This window comes from Barbus barbus, assembly GCF_936440315.1.
Source record: "Barbus barbus genome assembly, chromosome: 24".
NCBI classification, from domain to species: Eukaryota; Metazoa; Chordata; class Actinopteri; order Cypriniformes; family Cyprinidae; genus Barbus; species Barbus barbus.
This window is the reverse complement of record NC_136752.1, coordinates 22,044,338-22,066,722: the sequence shown is the minus strand read 5'-3', so window position 1 is coordinate 22,066,722 and position 22,385 is coordinate 22,044,338. Positions and strand designations below refer to the sequence as shown.

General features: G+C 37.2%; 2 protein-coding genes across 3 annotated transcripts; both read left to right on the top strand.

Moving 5' to 3' along the window:
* The first annotated feature begins 961 nt into the window (after positions 1–961).
* Positions 962–12,429, top strand: lbr (lamin B receptor). 2 transcript variants are annotated; one of them, XM_079376366.1, is made up of 14 exons: positions 962–1,116; positions 3,870–4,044; positions 4,349–4,534; positions 5,018–5,104; positions 5,967–6,153; positions 6,430–6,626; positions 8,796–8,850; positions 9,018–9,212; positions 9,976–10,079; positions 10,299–10,424; positions 10,509–10,677; positions 10,760–10,840; positions 10,926–11,048; positions 11,148–12,429. In XM_079376366.1, exons 2-14 carry the CDS (start codon positions 3,880–3,882, stop codon positions 11,306–11,308), a joined length of 1,836 nt encoding a protein of 611 aa, XP_079232492.1. In that variant the 5' UTR covers positions 962–1,116; positions 3,870–3,879; the 3' UTR covers positions 11,309–12,429. The 2 variants fall into 2 exon arrangements, with proteins under 2 accessions (XP_079232492.1, XP_079232493.1); XM_079376367.1 differs by lacking the exon at positions 962–1,116 and adding an exon at positions 2,097–2,193.
* Positions 12,430–14,862: 2,433 nt separating this feature from the next.
* LOC306844333 (uncharacterized protein) lies at positions 14,863–22,359 on the top strand. The gene is made up of 4 exons (XM_079376379.1): positions 14,863–14,955; positions 15,094–15,281; positions 17,470–18,168; positions 21,648–22,359. Exons 2-4 carry the CDS (start codon positions 15,098–15,100, stop codon positions 21,836–21,838), a joined length of 1,074 nt encoding a protein of 357 aa, XP_079232505.1. The 5' UTR covers positions 14,863–14,955; positions 15,094–15,097; the 3' UTR covers positions 21,839–22,359.
* The last annotated feature ends 26 nt before the right edge of the window (positions 22,360–22,385 follow it).

Here is a 22,385-nt window from a genome sequence, read left to right as displayed (position 1 = left end):
TCTGAAAGAGTTTGTAATTGATGCAGTGCCACATGAGTTCTCATGCTTTTTAGAGCTCTTTCTTTTCCAATCTCATGTCACTCAGTGGATCTTTGGAAAACATTTGTTGGAAAACAGTGCCTTTCGTCATCCAAGTCAAAAAACAATAAGAAAATAAGAGTTTTGTTTCAGATGGAGTCTATTTCTGTGCCTTATGTAATCTCTTATTGGAATGGTTTAGTAAGTGATATTCCCTGGAAGAAAGTTTGGTCATTACCTCACAAATGTTGAATTACTAACAAAATGAGAGAAATTGCATTTAAGTTGATTCATAGAATTTACCCGGATAAGTGCTCTCTCTTAAAAGACTTGAGAATGATATTAATACCAACTGTTCTTTCTGTTTAGAAAACAATGAAACATCTTTACATTTATTCTGGAATTGTGTAAGAGACACAACATCATTTTGGTCTGACATTCTTGACTTTATCAAATGTTTTGAGTTTACTTCTAGCAATGTCATTTTTGGCTTTCATGAACGTGAAAAAAAGTGATGCTTATTTTATAAACCTTATTTTCCTGTTAGCTAAATATCATCATAAATGTACATTTTCTAAATGCAAACCTCTTTTTTTAAGATTCAAACTTGAAATGAAAATGCATTTTGATTCTATTGCGTTCTCTACGAACATAAAAGCAATAAGAACAATGACTTTGTTGAAGGACTTGGCACTTCCTTTGGACTGAAAGACTGAATGTTGTTGTATATTGTTATGTTTTGACGATGAGAATTGTTATTTAAAAAAAAAAAAAATCATATCTCACTCATCATCAACTGTCTCGCCAAGACAGGACTCCATTTTGTAAAACCCGATCCCCTCAAACTCAAACGCCTCCTCTCCAATCAATGCTCACGTAAACATCACCACCGTCCAATCAGAAAATTCAAATATTTAAAAACAGGCCATCCCAGCCAATCAGAGAGCTTCCCGCCCTCAAGGACGGTGGTAGGTTGAGCGGTCACAGAGGGAGGAACGAATTCAGAGCGGGGGCCAGTGTTTTAAAACAATATTCTTTATTTTATGAAGTTCCGTTGATAAGATTTAGAGATTTTTAGGATATTAAGATCGACTGAAGGTAAGAAATCTTAATCAATTCACTTTGTATGCTTTTTTTGTTTTTGTATGGGAATGTGTCTATTGTGAGTGCGTAGCTAACGGTGCAGAACTAGATCAGTCCGCCCTCAGTTCTGCATTTATGAAGTTCAAACATTATGTATTGCTATTAACAGTCACTAGTCCTATCTGCGTGTAACTTAATATAATATTTTAAACTCTTTATTTATGTAAATTGCTAACTTACCCAACTGTTTCCAATTGGTACCAACCCGATTTCCAGCCGGTTTGTTGCACAGGAAACTTGGGCAAGGCGCGCATTTAACTTATTGTCCTCAAACACAGCTCGACTGTTTTTCCTCACGTCATCATTCGTTTTTTAATTATAGAGTAACTTAGTTGAAATTATATCAGTTGCGTTATTCTGTATGTGTACGAAAGTGTAAGTGACTTTCCACTCTCGCGCAAAATAGTCACGTTTAATGGTAATATGACTGTGTTTTGGCAGCACATTTGCTTTTAATACACTATTCATTCATTATAACCGCTTATTTATTGCGTCCGTTGTTTATTTCGACCGATGTAATGTCGCTGTTTATGAGCCTCTCTCGCAGGCGGACTGACGATGGTTTGAATACATGACGTTTTCCCTCCATTCCTGTCATTCTTTTGCTGTTAAAGGAGCAGCACGTCAATCTGCTCTGGGTGCCTTTGCATCACATTAAAGAACAATGAGACACAAGAACTATTTAATTTATCATATTTCTAATAAATAATCCTGAATTTATATTCAGTCCGCCATTACTATGCATTATGTGTCGTTGGTTTGATAATGTAAAATGTTAAAATCCCAAATGTGGTTATTGTTGGCATTACAGTTGATTTAAAAAGTACTAAAGTCAAATTTTCTGTCGTAAGTTTTAGTGGTAGTGATAGTAAAGTGCGCGTGTCGTCGTGTGTCCCCCTCATTTGCATAACAAAAGTAGCAGACTCCGCCCACTCGCATTCACTCAGTTTAAATCTTTTGCTGTGTAGTTTCACTTCAACTCTCTGGAAGCACATGGGATTCCTGCAGTGCTGGACTTCTTCTCAGTGTTGGGTGTGTGTCTGTGATCTGGTTCAGGAATGTCTGGAATGTGTTTCATTGGATTAGATGGTTTTAGGGTAGACGGCTTATGTTTATGTGCTTTACATATGGTTTCAATATATGCTTGAGTGTTTCCTGTAATGGGGAGTGTTTGCTTATAAAGTGCTTCTAGATGTGAGAGCAGACATTTAGCTTGTTTCTGGCCTTGCCTAAGTGCCAAAAGTGGTGTTGGTATTTGGTCCTTACAATAGAATGTCTTTGTAAGTATTATTAAACATCTTTTTTTATCGGTATCAAGCATTACTGTTTTTAAGTTGTGAAGTGGTAGTTTGGTAAAAATTGAAATCTAGACACTAACTTTATTTATTTATTCTTAGATTTTATGTTGAAATGTCTAAGTGATATCCAGAAGCATTTTTATTATTTTTACACTATAACCCAGTAATTGTTAGACTGCAACAATTAAAAAACACATTCTGCGTTTTGAATATATTATTATTAGTGGTGGTCAATTTATTATATTATTATTTTATTTAAGCATTATATTTATGGTCAAACTTGCAGTCTAAATGGTTGCAAGCATATTTTTATTTATTTATTTAGTGTCTTGTTTTTGGATTATTCATCTTAAATTCAATTTTATTTGTTGTTTTGAGAATGAATGTCTGTAAAAAGCAGAGTAATTATGCAAAAACGTATTTTAATAATTTTATATTTTATTTTTTACTTTTAATCGCATAGTGTAATCATGGTATTTTAGGACAATATTCTGTAAAGATTCACCAGATGGTGTAGATCCAAAAATGAGAGCTAGTTAAGTAGAGAAGTGTGAATTTATGAACAAGAATACTTGTATTGGTCTTTCTGTAATGTTTTTTTTTTGGTCTGTAATATGGATAGTAAAAGTCATCTCATTGGCCAGAAGTTATTGATATCTGTGTGATGGTAGAATCCCTCTCATAAAGGCCATTGAGAGCTCAACAATAGTGCTGGTGCAGACAGTACAGTGTGAGTGCGTAATTCAGACCCATCAGCACTTCAGAGACCGCAGCTGACATCATCACTTCATCGGGCCATGTGCAGCTACTCTGGTGTTTCCCTTATGGGTTTACCATTGAACGTGTTTGAAATATCACAGAGAGATATCTTTAAGTCTGTACTGGTTTGTTTTGAAGGGACGTGCAAATGCTCATGTGCATTAAGTTTATAAAGGTGAACCGTGTGTAAAAATACTTCTATCCCAGCATAATATGCAGAGACCACTATAAATAAACAATGGCTCTACCAAAACTCTGTTTGAGCATCTCAGGATCCCATTATGAGTTTTGTGGTTTGTCTTTTTAGTGGAAGACCTACTTTTGGTTTTTGTAAAACCTGTCTGAGGGCTTGAACCAGTTGTAAAATCAGTTTGGTGATGTTTGTGCACGGAGATTACACACTTGACTTCATCTTTAAAGGCTGCATGCCTAGATACTATCATTAACAGTTTCTGCTGTTGCATTTTGTTTCTAGTATGTCCTAATTTTCAGACTGTTAGTTTTCGTTTAGTAGATAGTTAAACAGGAAGGGCAATAAAACTGGTTATATGCCTAATGTGAGGGAACTTTATTGAAATTATGTCATTGGAGAAAACATGTTGAATTGGTTGGGATTCAGAGATCCATTATCTTGTGTTAATCGTTTTGTAGGTAAACGAGGATGCCGACTACAAGGTTTCAGATTGGAGATACTGTAATGGGCCGCTGGCCTGGCAGTAACCTTTATTATGAGGTCAAGGTGCTGAGTTATGACAGCAAGACTCGGCTCTACACTGTCATCTACAAAGATGGTACTGAACTGGAGCTGAAGGAATCTGACATCACGGTATGAATGAATTTGAGAATGATTCAAAGAGCATCTTGTGTTTCACTGGAAGCAAGAGCATCTGACTGTCTACAAATGAGTTGTTTGCATGATCAGTGGCACACATTTATTTTCTTGATTGATTAGTGACCTAGAAACTGCAGAATATTTTTTTATTAGTTGATGTCATAGTATTTCTTCAAATGTTTTAAAATCCTAAAGCTTAATTTCTAGGTTTTAAATCCAGTTAAATTAACTGACATTATGGTACGATAAGTAAACACTAGATTAACTTGCGGTGTGGATGTTGTTTTCTTCATTGCAGAGCCTGACAGTATTTAAGCAGGGCGTTGCACGCTCTCGGTCCAGATCCCGCTCTCGCTCACCGGGACGCCCGCGTCGCAGTCGTTCCCGTTCTCCAGCTAGGACGTCCCGCCGATCTTCCTCTCGCACCACAGATGTACGCAAGGAAAAACTCAAAGAAGTACTAGAGGTCCGACTGACCCCTGTGGTAAGGAGACTTGTTTGCTAGGACAAAACAAACTCTTTCTTTCTTTCTCTCCTACTCCCTTTCATGCTCTGTCTGATATTTACCATGTTCAGGATGTCAAGTACATTAAAAACTTTAATATATAGTAAAAAAAACCATCAGTCCTTTCATATTCAGATTTAACAAGAATTTTGGTAAGATTTTTAGAACTTTTTAAAAGAAATCTCATGCTCACCATGGCTGCATTTATATGATTAGAAATACATTAAAAACTAAAATTATGAAGTATTACTACAATTTAAAACAACTTTTAAATTCTACTTTTTCTGTTTTAATATATTTTGAAATACATTTTATTCCTGCGATGGAGTTCTTATTTGTTGTTTACAAATAAAGGAGTTTAATCTAATTTAAAGCAGTTAACTCAAGCATTTTAATGCTGTTAACTCATTTGTCTCTCCTCATGGGTTCACTTTACGTGTCCTTGACTGCCATCTGTTTCAGCCGGTGACATTCGAGAACAATAGCAACAGCAAGCATGAGAAGAAAGAGGAAAATAATACAGCTAATACAGATTCCACAATCATTGAGGTATGAATACATCTTGGATTCACATTTCATTAATGTCTTAACCTCTAGCAACAATAGAACCTCCTTAATGTTTCCTGTCAGATGTTAGAAACTGCTGTAGTTAAGGCTGGAATGTCATGATGCATGCATGTTGTGCCTCTCATGTGTGACAGGAGCCCATTTAGTTGTGCACACAAAGCTAAAGCTGACTGCGGGCTTTGTTTAATCATACCCTCACATTTTTCAGCATGTTTCTGCTCATGGGACAATTGAATGGGCTTTACAAAGCATGACCAGACAGCTTTAGTTTTACACTAGTATGACTGTGTAATCCTAATGTTTCTTTTCTTGACTTGGACTGATGGGGAGATTGATTGCTACTGAAACTTTGTGCTCAAGCATGACACAACGCATACAAACATGTACATCATAACAAGTTTTTTATTGGGTTCTGTAATGGGGTTGTTCAAAGGTTTTGGGGTCTTTTATGCTCCCCAAGACTGCATTAATTTGACAGAAATGCAATGAAATATTATTAAAATTTAAAGTAACTTTAATGATTTTCTGTTAAATGTAATTTGTTCCCAAAGCTGCATTTTCAACAGCCATTACTCCAGTCTGTAGTGTCATGTGATCCTTCAGAAGTTATTCTAATATTTGTTGTTCAAGACACATTTCTTATTGTTTTGAATGTTGAAAACAGTTGTGATTTTGTTTGAAATAGAAATCTTTTGTAACGTAAATGTCTTTACTGTCACTTTTTATGCATCAGTGCTGAATGAAAGTATTGATGTCTTTTAAAAATATATTTTTTTAATATATATTCTTTTTATGAATAAAGTATTCATATTTAGTATGCTATCTCATTGTAATGTTCTAACAGGAGAAGACCGAGACTGAATCAGAGAACCAGGCAGGTGGGCGCTACAATCTACGGCGCAGGAAGGACCAGGGGGATGGCAAGACAGTAGAGTTGGAGCAAAAGACAGAGACGGAGACATTATCGCAAACTAAACCACCTGCTGCCAGTGCCATCAAGACGACTGATCTGGAGTTCGGAGGAAGAGTTGGTGAGTCTTCTCAGCAATTTTATGCGATTTTGGACTGTGTAGACATCCACAGCACAAACCTGATGCAAAATGAGCAAATTTTGCTACAAACAAAAAGCTTAAAAAAAGTAGAATATGGTGTCCTTTAAGTCTACAACAAAGCAAGCTGGGAAATATTAATAATGAATTATTATCAGAATATTGTGCATTTAAATGTAAATATTTTTTTTTCCAGGATATTTAAAATAAATCATAGGCTCTGATAATTAAATGTTTCCATTCCCTCTTGTGTTTCAGGTGTGTTCTTCCTGATGTTTCTGTTGCCTGTGGCAGTGTTGGCATTGCTCATTCTCTGCGGGCAGAAGGATGCCAGTCTCCAGAGCTTCCCTCTTGAGCTCCCTGCCCTTCAGTCTCTCTGGGACTCTCAGGTCTTTGGCATCGTCCTGCTCTGGCTTCTTTTCCAGGCCGTTCTCTCCCTGCTCCCTGTCGGAAAGGTACAGTCACAATCTCCCTGTGACCCAGGATTAGGCACATGACCACATAACTCCATGGCTCTCATTTCTGCCTTGCCTGTTAGCTGCAGTAAAGCAATTGTATACAATTGCAAAGCAATACTTTGCAACGTCAATACTTGATGCATTATTATAGACTTCAAAAAATACAACAGTTTTATATGTGGCTTATCCAGTCATATTTTAATGTATTACTGCTTTTTGTTTTTAACTCGTGTTGCATAACATGAAACAGCTCTTTGCCAGACTTATTTGTTCACGAATGTTACTTTGGATTGTGTCCCTTTTATTTAGAAAGTATTAGGGTCACTAGAACAACAGATGTTACAACACGGTTATGTAATATATCAAATATTTGAGAATCGCTGTAATATATCAAAATGTAAGATTTTAGTTAAAATGATTGAAATATTATGAAAATCCTATGCTGCAAAATGCAAAAATTAATATGCTAAACTTGTTTTTATCAAACATTCCAGAACTATACTGTTTGACCCACTGGTGTTACAGTATGTTAGCAAATTACAGTGGTGTGAAAAAGTGTTGGCCCCCTTCCTGATTTATTTTTTTATTTTTTATTTTTGCATGTTTGTCACACTTTAATGTTTCAGATCAAACTAATTTAAATATTAATCAAAGATAACACAAGTAAACACAGCATGCAGTTTTTGAATGAAGTTTTTTATTATGAAGGGAAAAAAAAATTCAAACCCACATGGCCCTGTGTGAAAAAGTGCTTGCCCCCTAAACCTAATAACTGGTTGGGCCACCCTTAGCAGCAACAACTGCAATCAAGCGTTTGCGATAACTTGAAATGAGTCTGTTACAGCGCTGTGGAGGAATTTTGGCCCACTCATCTTGGCAGAATTGATGTAATTCAGCTACATTGGAGGGTTTTCGAGCATGAACCGCCTTTTTAAGGTCATGCCACAGCATCTCAATAGGATTCAGGTCAGGACTTTGACTAGGCCACTCCAAAGTCTTCATTTTGTTTTTCTTCAGCCATTCAGAGGTGGATTTGCTGGTGTGTTTGGGATCATTGTCCTGCTGCAGAAACCAAGTTCGCTTCAGCTTGAGGTCACGAACAGATGGCCGGACATTGTCCTTCAGGATTTTTTGGTAGACAGCTGAATTCATGGTTCCATTTATCACAGCAAGTCTTCCAGGTCCTGAAGCAGCAAAACAGCCTCAGACCATCACACTACCACCACCATATTTTACTGTTGGTATGATGTTCTTTTTCTGAAATGCTGTGTTACTTTTACGTCAGATGTAATGGGACACACACCTTCCAAAAAGTTCAACTTTTGTCTCGTCAGTCCACAGAATATTTTCCCAAAAGTCTTGGGGATCATCAAGATGTTTTCTGGCAAAACTGAGACGAGCCTTTATGTTCTTTTTGCTCAGCAGCGGTTTTCGTCTGGGAACTCTGCCATGCAGGCCATTTTTGCCCAGTCTCTTTCTTATGGTGGAGTCATGAACACTGACCTTAACTGAGGCAAGTGAGGCCTGCAGTTCTTTAGATGTTGTTGTGGGGTCTTTTGTGACCTCTTGGATGAGTCGTCGCTGCGCAAACACTTTTTCACACAGGGCCATGTGGGTTTGAATTTTGTTTTCCCTTCATAAAAAAAACCCTTCATTTAAAAACTGCATGTTTCTTTGATTTAATATTTAAATTTGTTTGATGATCTGAAACATTAAAGTGTGACAAACATGCAAAAAAAAAAAAAAAAAAAAAAAAATCAGGAAGGGGGCCAACACTTTTTCACACCACTGTATATACATTATATTTTTTATTAATATTTTGGATTAGTTATTGTTGTCATTTTTACTTTTTCAATTTTATGTTTTTGCCATTTTAGGTTTTGATATCTGTTTAGCTTTAATTTATCTTATTTCAGTTTTAGTAACTTTAGTACTTAATGAGTATAATAATGTAATAATATAGTAAGTATAATATAATTAGTACTTGGTATTAATTTAGTCAATACTTCGTATTTAATACTTTCTACCTTTCTAAGTAAACTTTTTCATATAACATTTTATTTTTGGTTTATTTGAGTTTACAAAATTATTAGTTTTAGTTAAAAACAACACTGATTAGTGGTCACATGTAAATCATTCATCTCTCGCCATCTCTCCACCCTACAGCTCGCTGAAGGAATGCCTCTCAAAAATGGGAAAACTTTGAAATACAGGATTAATGGTTAGTCGTCATTGTTGATACATTTTATATTATCATTTCTAATATCACTCTAAAAGACTACCATTTAACAGACTTAAAATTAGACATTTACGTTTGGTTTTTAAAACTTTACCACTCAGGTAGTTGTAAGTGATCTGTTTAATGATCTCATATGTGTTCTGCATCAGGTTTCTATGCACTTCTCCTCACGGCTGTGGCAGTAGGTGTTGCCTTGTACCAGGAGGTGGATCTCAGCTACATCCATGCTCACTTCCTGCAGTTCTACACCTCGGCTCTGCTCATCGTCACTCTTCTCAGCATCTACCTTTTCATTCGCTCCCGCTGGGCATCTGAAGTTGAGCTCGCTCCTGGAGGCAACTCTGGTAAGATGTTTAGTGTAAAATCAGGCTGCATCGACTGTCTTCTCCCATTTTAGCTCTGGGTATTTTCACTTCAATGGCTTTTAAAGTTTCTAATCCCCATTATTTAGGTTTAAATGATCATCCAAACTAGGGATGTTCATTTCAGTTATTTTTCCTAAACGACAACCGACGCTCTTGTTAACCGACAAGATTATTTTAAATTAGAACTGAATTAAATTAGAAAGAATAGATGTCTGTGACCCGTTAAAAATACTAACATTTGTCTTCTTGGGATTATTTTTACATGCGCAAAAAGCAGCAAACAACAGAACATGTGGATTCACGTGGTCAGCATAGCTATCACATCACGCACCTGCAGCGCTTCTGCGAGCGGATAAAAACATAATATTTCTCTCTCTCATTCTCTCTCTCTCTCTCTAAAAACAATTTTTTTTAACGCGTAGTTTATTTTAACCATGCAGCAAACCTTTTAAAATATGTTGATAAATTACTGAAAATAAATAAATAAGTGACTTTAAACCGTTTAACTGATTGTATTAATCGGTCAAAATTCTTATCGGTCGGTTAACGGTTAAAATGAACTTCCCTAATCCAAACAGATGTTCCTGCTACTTTTCTCAGTGCTAGTTAGACCAATCACAGCTGTTTACTAAATAAGCCTTCTACTAAGACCAATTTATAGAGATTGCAAGGGAGAATTTCCATTTATGTTAAGTATAGTTAATATATTTAAAAGCTTATTCTTGTTCTTTTATTCCTCTAGGCTACTTTATCTATGACTTCTTCATGGGCAGAGAGTTAAATCCCCGCATCAAGAACTTCGATATCAAGTTCTTCTGTGAAATGCGCCCAGGCCTGATGGGTTGGGTGAGTATTTGTATTGTTTTGCATCGTTCCAGTGATGGTTTAGTTTGGTTAGACTGATGTCATAATCGCTCCCTCTTGTGGTCAGAATGTTGTCATTTGCAGGATGAAATCAGTAACACTCAAATTTTACTTTTTCAGACGTGAACTGTTTAATATAGTGTGCTATATTGTTTTGTTTTTTACCAATTGAAGAAACCTAATCATTGCTTGTTTCTACAGGTATTGATTAATTTTGCGATGTTGCAAGCTGAAATGAAGCACCAGAATCTAGAGAATCCCTCTCCAGCGATGCTCCTGGTCAACATCTTCCAGCTCCTGTGGGTCGTTGATGGCTTTTGGCATGAGGTACAAGTGTTTTACAAATCAAACACAATTATTTCTTAATGCAGTGTGGAAACCATGAACTGATTGTAATTTTCTGTATTTCAGGAGAAACTTCTGACCATGATGGATATAGTGTACGATGGCTTTGGATTTATGTTGACATTTGGAGATCTGGCTTTTGTTCCCTTCACATTCACCTGTCAAGCCTACTATCTAGTCAGCCATCCCAATGAACTCTCTGTATTCTGGATTATTACTCTCATCGCTATGAATGGTCAGTTTCTGCTGTGTTTTTTCTCAGTTTTTCACTAGCTACACTAGAAAGATGCTAATATAGGTTTTAACTTCTCTAACAGGAGTTGGATACTATATTTTCCGGAAAGCCAATTCTCAGAAGTTTGCATTCAGGAAAAACCCTTCTGACCCGGCTGTGTCTCGTAAGTGTTTTGAAACAAATTAACCAAAAGAACAAACATAAAATGTTAACATAGTTTGGTTTAAATTGATTTTTCATCTTATCAGACCTGAAAACCATCCCTACTGCAACTGGAAAGAGTCTTATTGTGTCTGGTCTCTGGGGGTGGGTTCGTCATCCTAATTACCTGGGTGACATCATCATGGGATTGGCCTGGTCTCTGCCGTGCAGTAAGCATTTGACTTCAGTTCACCTTTTTGATGAAGTGAAGCTGTCCTATCAGTCTGACTTGACTCAGTCCTGCGTTTTATTCCTGATCTTTCTTGTAGGATTCAACCATTTGATCCCGTACTTTTACCTGATCTACTTGATCACTCTGCTGGTGCACCGTAACGCACGGGACGAGCGCCAGTGCAGGAAAAAGTACGGCTCTGCGTGGGACGAGTACTGCAAAGCTGTCCCGTACCGCATTTTCCCAGGAATATACTGAGAACTCACAGACTCTATCTGTTATGGACACTCGGGGCAAATAAAACCTTCCTCAGGATGGCATTGAACATCAGACATGGGAATGAATTGTTAGCAGCTTGGCATCTTTTTTTAAATCTTTGACTTTTTTGTAATTGAGCATCATATTAAAACCAAATTTTCTGCTTTGTCACAAAACGTTTACGGATTTTGGACACTGCCCCATTTTTGATCTCTTAAAGATGTATATTGTTGTACAGATTTTTTTTTTCTCACAAGATTGTTTGGCATAATCGGTAACTTTAAATCTCATCCTATGTACACATATACACATTTAAAGTATCTGCTTGGCTATTTACCGTTGGTTTTTGTAATGACAGTTTGTTATTAATGCTTTTGTATAATGTGTATGATGGGATTTTTTTAATATGTATAGTAAGAAAAGATGTAATGTTCTTTCTCAGGACCAGCAATTTGTGGGAAAAAAAAAACAACAAAACTATATTTTCTTAATTTCTGTACATATTTAATAGAAAAATGTTAGGTTTGGTTTGTATCTTAGGCATTATGCACTGTTAAACAACTTTCTTTTATCCAAAGTTCACAAAATTTGGCTTTGCTACCTCAGATTTTTCCAGTTGGAAACAATGTAAAAATGAGTTTTGTTTTTAGTCAGTTTTTGGAAACTGGATTTCAGGCACTTATGTGAAGTATCTCAGTATCTTTGGCAAAATCATAATTGTGTGCTGTGAACAATAACTTTGAGGTATGAACTTCAATCTTGTACAAGCTAGCGTTACTTCTTTACATTTTCATTAAGGTTTTAATTTAAAATGTCAATGCTAAACTGTGAATGTGTAATGTAAAGCTTTTCTTAACTTATCTTTTATTCAAGTATACCACTTGTGGACATAACATTTGTCCTAATGAAATTTTGAAATAAGTGTTTATAACTAAGATGAGCTTTTACTTTATCACAGTGAAAATAAGCATTGTACGATGTTATTTATCTGGTTAAATTTTTTTAGAGTGTTCACTTTTGTTAAATTGTGTTATCTGGCAAGCAATTTCTGTACAAATGCCATTTTTAAATATGCATTATTAAACCACTCTAGACAAACCGTCTGCTACATGTGTTGCCACAAAATGAAAAGTTGAGAATACATTCTTTTATAGGTATTTTATAGTTCATTAATTTTGACTGCTGAGCCTAAATTCCTACTGTAAATGCCTGTAAAAATCCAATTTACATTATCCTTTTTTCCCTGTCGGTAATTCCACTCTTTCTGGTCAGGTGATTACTAACTGATCAATGTTGTCAAAAAATGTAAGTTCCATTTCCCATCCCTATTTGTAAAGATTTCAAAATACATATTCTGCCTGGATGTAATATCATATAACAGGTAAACAAAATTAGTTACACATAGGAGTCTATAAGAATGACATTTGACAATATCAAGTCACAAGTCTCCTAACAGGCCTGTACAACAGAAGCAAACCTTCATTCTTATGCCAAACTAACATTGAAGCTTGATATTCGTGGTCACAGTGAATGGCGGACGCATACATATTCTTCAGAAATCCTCCCTTTGTGTTCCATGAAAGAAAAGTCTGGGTTTGAAGGGGGAGTAAACATTCATTTGTCACATTTGAATTTCTCTACTTAAGGTCTGTCCCCATATTTCAGTCTTGATGAGTATAGGAAGAGCGCTTAGACTCATCATTGTTGATTCTTATGCATTAGCTACAGTCTAGCACTAGATGTCAGCAATGTAATGCACAACTGATGTAGGGCTTGCTCTGTGAAAGGTCAGCTGGCATAAGGATGTTTATTTTGGGCTCCTGGGGTGAAGTATCTAGTGTCAAAGTATCACTTCCCTCATCAAGGGAAATGACAAAGTGACTGATGCATGAAACCATTTCATTCCTTGGCCAGTGCGCAGCAAATGAAGTACCCATGAATCTGCACATTAGAAAGATAATTGGTTTTAGTGTCATGCTAAATTGTGCTTTATTAGAGACAACATCTGTTAGCCTGGATCTGTGTGAAGTGCTTCTCACTTTTAAAGTAGGCTTTTCTTCTTTCCCGTGACAATTTCGTAAGAGTTTAGCAAATTTGAACAATTGTTTTTAACACATAATTTCAGTGACTGTACAAAACCCATTTGACTGAAGTCAAATTATGTTTCGTGTGAAATCGAGTCAAATATTTGCTCAATTGTGTTTCATATTTGCATATGGAGAGGCTACACACTCCAAGCCTAGTGCATTTATCATAATTCGCCAGGGACTGATATAAAAGGTTACCCATTGTTTCCTCTCATACAGAGCAAGATGGGCATTTTTAATAGAGCTCAAGCATTGAAGGTGGACATAAATCTGAGACAGTATGTGACCTCTAGTAATATGTGGTTTTGTCTTCAATCTTTGTGTTCTTGACTGCAGCATGCTGCGGCTGATTGAGTCCATTTGCAATTTATTACAGCACTGGAAATTATAGGAATTTATCCAGCTTTGGTACTCTTTGGCATCGCTGACAGAGTATAAGAGCGAAGCTGTAGCACGCTGAGAAATGCATTCAAGATGCAGTTTAATTTTACAACAACACATCCATCTGATTGGTGGTGGGAGGGAGTTCACTGATGTTGAAAGTAGTGTGCATGTATAGCTGTTTAACAAACCCACTGAAAGCAAGCATGAAATGCACTTCAAACTTTGATTTATCTAGCTGTTTTTGTTTGTTTACTCGATACAGAAATGAATAATGGTTAAAGAGCAGATGCAGCACTAACACATTCCTATTAATCAGAATCACACAGACGGTTTTTTATCAGCTCTGACTGCTCCTCTTTTTGGGTGGCGAGAGGCGGTGCGTCAGTTTTTCTCAGCTTTGAGCATGGAGAAATTATAATTATGCTGCTCCAGATGGCTTGCATATTGTGTTGCTGTTGGCGGGCCTTGAAAGAGCTTTCGTCTTTATCACGCAATAAAATCATCTCGGTGAACAGACACGTCAAACTTAAAGACGCTGCCATAATAACATCTCTAGAGGTCTGTGCATTTCCTGCAGCCGGCCCTCCTCTTTCAAAGAGTAAAATGAGAGTGACACTGATGATGCTAGCGAGAAACTGAGAAACTGTGACTCGCTCTTACTGTTAATCCTGGTGGACAATGCCAAGAAAAGCCCAAGGGGGAAGATGTATGAGGTCCTTATCCTTATCAGCTCAGCAGGCTCTCAGAGGGCAGAGCGGTTGTGGCGCCTCCACCGATCACTAGTGCTCACCCACCCACCCTATTATCATGTGTGCTCACTGATATAACAGTGACATCAATCTGTGTCATCAACCAGACCGTACCTGTGCCAAGTTAAACAATCAAATCCGTGCATAAGGTGCCCTGTGAATTCACACATAAACGCAAAAACACATGCCCGTACATTTCTCTCTAGGGACACAGGAGTTCATTTGGCAGGGAACCTGTCATGATCTGTGCATGTAATTTTTCTCACCAACTTGCTGTTCTGGGAGTTTTTACAGACCTTGCACTTTTTTACTAGAGGGGCAAACATTTCGGCTCATTTCAGACCGAGCACAGACCGACTGCTAGCTTTGCGTGAACAACAGCTTTGAAATTTAGACGCTGAAGTCTTATTAAGCATCTGGTCACAAGGTAAGTCTGCATGAGTAATTTGCATCAAATACAAACATTATGTCCGCTTTGAGTGGGTTTCTTTTTGCAGTAATACTCCTAATGCTCTTTTCAGTAGGATTATGGCATAATTAAATCACTGGCTCTGTGTGTTTTCAGGGATATGAAGCTGGTTGCAGGGTTAGCTGTTATGTGGATGTGGGTTGCGGAGGCCATTGAAAACTGCCCCGATGCTTGTAAATGCAGTCAGAAATCCAGTACGGAAAAGACTGAAGTCAATTGTCAGAAGAAGGGACTTGAGAGCATCCCACCCAAACTCCCTCTGGACACTTGGATCCTTAAAATGGGTGAGCAGAGACTGCAGTCTTGTTTTTGGAGGAAATGTTCTTAGTGATAGTGGTAACCCTATGACAAAATATAAAGGAACAAGGAAATATATATTAAATTAAACATTTCATACATCATGGATCTTCATGTAGCCATATTACACTGCATACTCAAACAAAAATGTACCTTTTTTTTCTTTTGAAAGAAATTAATACTTTTATTTATCAAAGCTGGATTACATAAAATTTTTGATCTTTCTATTAATCAAAGAATCCTGAAATGAAATGTATCACAGTTTCCACAAACATGTTAACCAGCACAACTTTGATAATAATAAGAAATGTTTCTTGAGCACTAAATTAGTATATTATAATGATTTCTGAAGGATTGTCTGACACTGAAGTTAATACATTTGATTTTTTTATTTTTTATTAAAATGTATTAATATTTCACAACATTATTGTTTTATAAATAAATGCGGTTTGGCATGAATAAGAGACCCCAAGTGTTTTCCAAAAACATTGAAAGTATTTTCCCAACTCCAAAACTACAGTAGTGTACGTTTAAAAAACATAATGTATATATACTTTTTTTTACATTATATAAAAAATTATATAAAACAAACTTAAATCTGCACCAGCCTACTGTAGTTAGCTGGACTGTTATGATCAGTTTATATTGTGTTGTTTTTTTACTTTTCCGGTCATAAAGGCAGGAAACCAGCAACGTCAGACAAACGACAGACAAACATCTTATATTGTCATCACAAAATAACAATGACAAATTTGAAAGTACACTGAAGCAACGTGCACTTAAAGGAAATGCATATATTAATGTTTTACAGTAGTTAGAATAATTACAGTAATTATAGTAATTTGACGGCTATGGTTACACTGTTAGTGCATTAGTTATTATTCCCGACCCAGTGCTCAGACACAAACCTCTCGCTTTAGTTAAAATTTGTGTAGTAATTTGTGTAGTATTACAATGAAGAACGGACAAGTTAAAAGAGTGCTGTTCTTTTAATTGAATCTTTTAACCTTCTGAAGAAGATGTAGATGATAGTTACCACAATAATACTATGAATAGTTGTAAGGCCATTGCTAAGATATTTGAAATTGATATTAGAGCATTACTAGGGTGCTCTGTGTGGTTGCTAGGGACTTTCTAGGGTATGTTGGGTGGCTGCTAGGTGCTTGCCTCAAAACTGCCTCAACATACCCTTATGTCTCTATGATATTCTGGTCTCTAGCTAAAGCTCTGGTTCATCATTCAAAATCTATGTAAATTAGCTGCAGAATTTGAGTCTGTATAGAGAGCAATGGTGCCTGTCCACTTTTTCAGCTCCATTTGTTCCAGAAGTATTTTTCCCTCAAGTTATAAATTAAAAACCAATCCCTCTATGGAAAAAATGTATCTGATTTTTACTGCCGGAACTCAACACTATTGTATGGTTTAAATTCCTTACCTTTAACGGATAGTTCACCCCAAAATGAACCTTCGCTCATCTTCGGAACACAGATATTTTTGATGAAATCTGAGAGGTTTTTGACCTTGCATAGACAGCAACGCAACTGAAATGTTCCCAGACCCAGAGACATAGTAAGGCCATCAGTAAAACAGTCCATGCGACATCAGTGGCTCAATTTCAATTTTACGAGAATACTTTTTGTGTGCAAAGAAAACAAAAATAACTACTTTATTCAACAGTTCTTCTCCTCCAAATCACGTATTCCACCATTATGGAGAGTATCACAATGCATGCATGTGCTTTCCTCATGGTGCTGCAGAAGGAGAACATGTGTTGGGTACTCTCCAAACTGGCGGAAGATGGTAACTCAGGGGAGAATAATTGTTAAATAAAGTCGTTGTTTTTGTTTTCTTTGCAAAATTGCGGTTGAACCACTGATTTCACATGGACTGTTTTATCGATGTCCTTACTACGTTTCTGGGCCTGGGAACTTTTCAGTTGCATTGCTGTCTATGCAGGGTCAGAAAGCTCTCAGATTTCATCAAAACTATCTAAATTTGTGTTCTGAAGATGAACAAAGGTCTTAAGGGTTTGGAACGACATGAGGGTGAGTAATTAATGACATAATTTTCATTTTGGGGTGAACTAACCCTTTAAGTATGAGCATAGTGATATTTACTTCAGCACCACGTATTAAGCCCACCTCTTTCGCTTCCTTTTGTTTCTTTATTTTCAAGGTGAAAATGTATTGCAGGACCTCCCAGCCAACATCCTGAGCTCCGTCTCTAAAATCGAGAGCATAAACTTCGAGAGAAACTCAATCAAATCAATACACCCTCAGGCATTTGCTGGTGCCCAGCGACTGATGCTTCTGAATCTGCAAGGAAACCGAATGTCCAAACTCCCAGTGAAGGGCTTCAAAGATCTCCTAAACCTACGCTTTCTCATGCTGGGCCAGAATCAGATAGCTAGTCTGAAACCTAACATGTTCATTGGCATGAGGAACCTCTCAGAGCTGGATCTGCCCCTGAACACCCTCACTGCTCTCCCACCAAATACATTCAAGCCTCTGATTGCCCTCAAAGTCCTGGATCTAGCCTTGAACCACATCCAAAGCATCTCACCCAAAGCCTTTGTCGGACTTGACGAGCTGCTTTTTCTTAATTTGGACAACAACAAGCTGAAGAGTATCCAAGCTGGGACCTTTGCACCCCTGACTGGTCTTGAGATGCTGGTGCTAGACAACAATTTTCTCTCCACACTTACCGCAGCCACGTTAGAAGGTCTTTCCAACCTGCAGGAGCTCTATGTGAGAAAGAACGAAATTGAGAGTCTGCCAGCTGACGTGTTCCGACACACACCTAAACTTACTCACGTGGGCTTAAGTGGGAATCGGCTTCATGCCATTGATGGAAATATGTTAGCCAACATGCAAGGTAAGAAGTAGGACTTTTAAAAGTGACTAGTATGTGGGTTTTCTGAATGACTAGTTGGTTATTAGTTTTAAAGCCCAGCTCACACTGTGCGAATTTGGCCATGATTTGTTTTTCTGAGACAAATTTGGAAAATCCTAAAAGATTCCTATAATCTTAGGCTAAATCTGTAGTCTTTGACCGTTGGTTTGACATGTACACAGACAGCTGATTAATGGCCGTTGAGATCAAATGAAGTGAAGTGACATACTGCCAAGTATGGTGACCCATACTCGGAATTCGTGCTCTGCATTTAACCCATCCAACGTGCACACACACAGCAGTGAACACACACACACACCGTGAACACACACCCGGAGCAGTGGGCAGCCATCTATGCTGCGGCGCCCGGGGAGCAGTTGGGGGTTCGGTGCCTTGCTCAAGGGCACCTCAGTCGTGGTATTGAGGGTGGAGAGAGCGCTGGACATTCACTCCCCCCACCTACAATCCCTGCCGACCTGAGATTCGAACCCGCAACCTTTGGATTACGAGTCCGACTCTCTAACCATTAGGCCACGACTTCCCTTCCCACAAATCTTACGTGCAAACAAATTCTGGCAGTGTTTTTAATGCGTCTTCTTGACTGTCGTACAGTCTGACATTAATGACAACTGAGATCCCACAGTGTGACATCATCATCATATTCGTACAGTCTGACAAGCAACAATCGTAAAGAACTATTAAAAATCGCACAGTGTGCGCCCCGGCTTAAGACAGCCAAACATTATTAGGCTAGTTTCAGATTCAGATTCCAACCCCAATCAGACTCGTTTCTTAAGGGCTGTTTACATAAGACATGCGTATGTGTTCAGCTAGACCAGAGATACTCAAACTAGAGGCCATGGGCCGAAGTTGGCCGGCGATGACCTTTGATTTGGCCAACACTGTTGTATCATAAAAAACAAATAGGAAAAAGAAGAAAAACACATACATGAAGATCTTCTTTTTTAGTTAGCATTTTTATTTTAACATTTTTGAAATTGAAATGTATAGAATATAGTTGATTTGAAAAATAATAATATTATAGCTGGATATAAAGCGACATTTACTTTCGGCCCATGTCGCTCAAACAAGTTAGATTTTTGGCCTTCCATGGTAATTTTGAGCTGTATTTGAACATTTATATAATTTTATCTTAAAAAATGCAACTCTAAATATATTAATGCTAAAAATAAATGGAAAAATCAAGTTTGATTTTTAGGCCTTCCGTAGTAAAAACTTTCAGTAATTTTGAGCTAGATGGAGTGCAATGTAATTGAACATTTTTATCATTTTATCTTAAAAAATGCAACTCTAAATATGTGACCCTGGAGCACAAAACCAGTCTTAAGTCACTGGGGTATATTTGTAGCAATAGCCAAAAATACATTGTATGGATCAAAATAGATTTTTCTTTTATACCAAAAATCATTAGGATATTAAGTAAAGATCATGTTGCATGAAGATATTTTGTAAATATCTTACTGTATATCAAAACGTTATTTTTGATTAGTAATATGAATTGCTAAGAACTTCATTTGGACAACTTTAAAGATGATTTTCTCAGTATTTAGATTTTTTTGCACCCTCAGATTCCAGATTTTCAAATAGTTGTATCTCGGGCCAAATATGGTCCGATCCTAACAAACCATACATCAATGGAACGCTTATTTATTCAGCTTTTAGATGATGTATAAATCTCAATTTCAGAAAAATTGACCCTTATGACTTGGTTTTGTGGTCCAGGGTCACATATACAGGTGCATCTCAATAAATTAGAATGTCGTGGAAAAGTTCATTTTTTCTTGTAACTTATTTCAAAAAGTGAAACTTTCATATATTTTAAATTCATTACATGTAAAATAAAACACTTCAAAAGTTTTTTGTTTTTGTTTTAATTTTGATGATTAGAGCTTACAGCTGATGAAAGTCACAAATCAGTATCTCAAAATATTATAATATTTACATTTGAGTTTCAATTAATGACCATGCCTACAGTATAAATTCCGGGTATCTCTTGTTCTTTGAAACCACAATAATGGGGAAGACTGCTGACTTGGCAATGATCCAGAAGACGAACATTGATGCCCTCCACAAAGAGGGTAAGTCACAGAGGGTCATTACTGAAAGGTGTGGCTGTTTACAGAGTGCTGTATCAAAGCATATTAAATGCAAAGTTGACTGGAAGGAAGAATTTGGGTAGGAAAAGGTGCACAAGCAACAGGGATGACCGCAAGCTTGAGAATACTGTCAAGCAAAGCTGATTCAAACACTTGTGAGAGCTTCACAAGGAGTGGATTGAAGCTGGAGTTAGTGCATCAAGAGTCACCACGCTCAGACGTCTTCAGGAAAAGGGCTACCAAGCCACTTCTGAACCAGAGACAACATCAGAAGCGTCTTACCTGGGCTGTGGAGAAAAAGAACTTGACTGTTGCCCAGTGATCCAAAGTCCTCTTTTCAGATGAAAGTAAATTTTGCATTTCATTTGGAAATCAAGGTCCCAGAGTCTAGAGGAAGAGTGGAGAGGCACAGAATCGATTTTGCTTGAAGTCCAGTGTGAAGTATCCACAGTCAGTGATGATTTGGGCTGCCATGTCATCTGCTGGTGTTGGTCCATTGTGTTTTCTGAAGTTCACAGTCAACGCAGCCATCTACCAGGAAATTTTAGAGCACTTCATGCTTCCTTCTGCTGACAAGCTTTATGGAGACGCTGATTTCATTTTCCAGCAGGACTTGGCACCTGGCCACACTGCCAAAAGTACCAAAAGCTGGTTCAATGACCATGGTGTTACTGTGCTTGATTGGCCAGCAAACTCGCCTGACCTGAACCCCATAGAGAATCTATGGGGTATTGTCAAGAGGAAGATGAGAGACACCAGACCCAACAATGCAGATGACCTGAAGGCCGCTATCAAAGCAACCTGGGCTTCCATACCACCTCAGCAGTGCCACAAACTGATCACCTCCATGCCACGCCGAATTGAGGCAGTAATTAAAGCAAAAGGAGCCCCTACCAAGTATTGAGTACATATACAGTAAATGAACATACTTTCCAGAAAGTCAACAATTCACTAAAAATGTTTTTTTATTGGTCTTATGAAGCATTCCAATTTATTGAGAATTGGTGGGGTTTTGTTAAATGTGAGCCTAAATCATCACAATTAAAAGAACCAAAGACTTAAACTACTTCAGTCTGTGTGCATTGAATTTATTTAATACACGAGTTTCACAATTTGAGTTGAATAACTGAAATAAATTAACTTTTCCACGACATTCTAATTTATTGAGATGCACCTGTATATCAAAGCTAAAAATAAATGGAAAAATCTAAACAACCTAATTAGCATAATTGCTAGCAGAAAAGAGGATGTAACACTATTTTGTGGTAGAAAACATAAATACAAATAATTCTTTATTCTTTTCTGTTAAGTGTAACATGTTAATCACATCTCTGATTGATTCAGGTTTAAAGGAGGTGTTTCTGCATGACAACCCATGGAAATGTGACTGTAGCATCAACTCGCTGGTACATTACGTAGCCCAGACGAGGGCTAATCACTCTCCTCTGCAAAGACTTCGGTGCACCAGCCCAGAAGAGTTTCGTGATAGACCCATCCACCAGCTGAAATCTGATGAACTTCCCTGCAGGGCCTAGAAAATCCTCACATCTGATATCATATCACGAACAACCTCCAAAAGTTGGGAGCACAGTATAATAACAGCGTGATATTTTCTGCATTTGAATGGCGATGCTTCACAGAGCTCCAACCGCAATGACTTTGACAGGTTAATGATAGAGCTGCTGTTCTGGTCATCATTTTCACCAAAAACCAGTCGACTATTTTTAGGCCACCTGGAGAGCGAAGTGTGCGTTTGTTTTTCCTTATACAAATGAAATGCCTATTTTGTTATGTATTAATAATAATAATATGTTTTCACATTTAACTTAATATTAAAAAAGATGCTGTCATATATTCTATGTATTATTTATCCAAAGTGTTTTTTATTGTCCTTCAGCAACTACGTAGAAGACGTTGTCAAAATATAATGTTAGTAGGCGAGTAAATAAAAAATACTATATCATACAGCAGTTATAATGTCATTAAACCCATTCTTAAAATTATATATCTATGTGATGTATACAGTATATACACAATAAACACATTTCGCAATGGCAAATGATTTTTTGTTAGATGCAGTGA

Bases quoted from the DNA above. Each gene is read 5' to 3' on its own strand.
- LOC306844333 (XM_079376379.1), top strand. From the start codon at position 15,098: ATGAAGCTGGTTGCAGGGTTAGCTGTTATGTGGATGTGGGTTGCGGAG. The intron at 15,282-17,469 runs GTGAGCAGAGAC...TTTATTTTCAAG, and splicing joins CACTTGGATCCTTAAAATGG to GTGAAAATGTATTGCAGGAC. The intron at 18,169-21,647 runs GTAAGAAGTAGG...TGATTGATTCAG, and splicing joins TATGTTAGCCAACATGCAAG to GTTTAAAGGAGGTGTTTCTG.
- lbr (XM_079376366.1), top strand. From the start codon at position 3,880: ATGCCGACTACAAGGTTTCAGATTGGAGATACTGTAATGGGCCGCTGG. The intron at 10,678-10,759 runs GTCAGTTTCTGC...CTTCTCTAACAG, and splicing joins TACTCTCATCGCTATGAATG to GAGTTGGATACTATATTTTC. The intron at 10,841-10,925 runs GTAAGTGTTTTG...TCATCTTATCAG, and splicing joins TTCTGACCCGGCTGTGTCTC to ACCTGAAAACCATCCCTACT.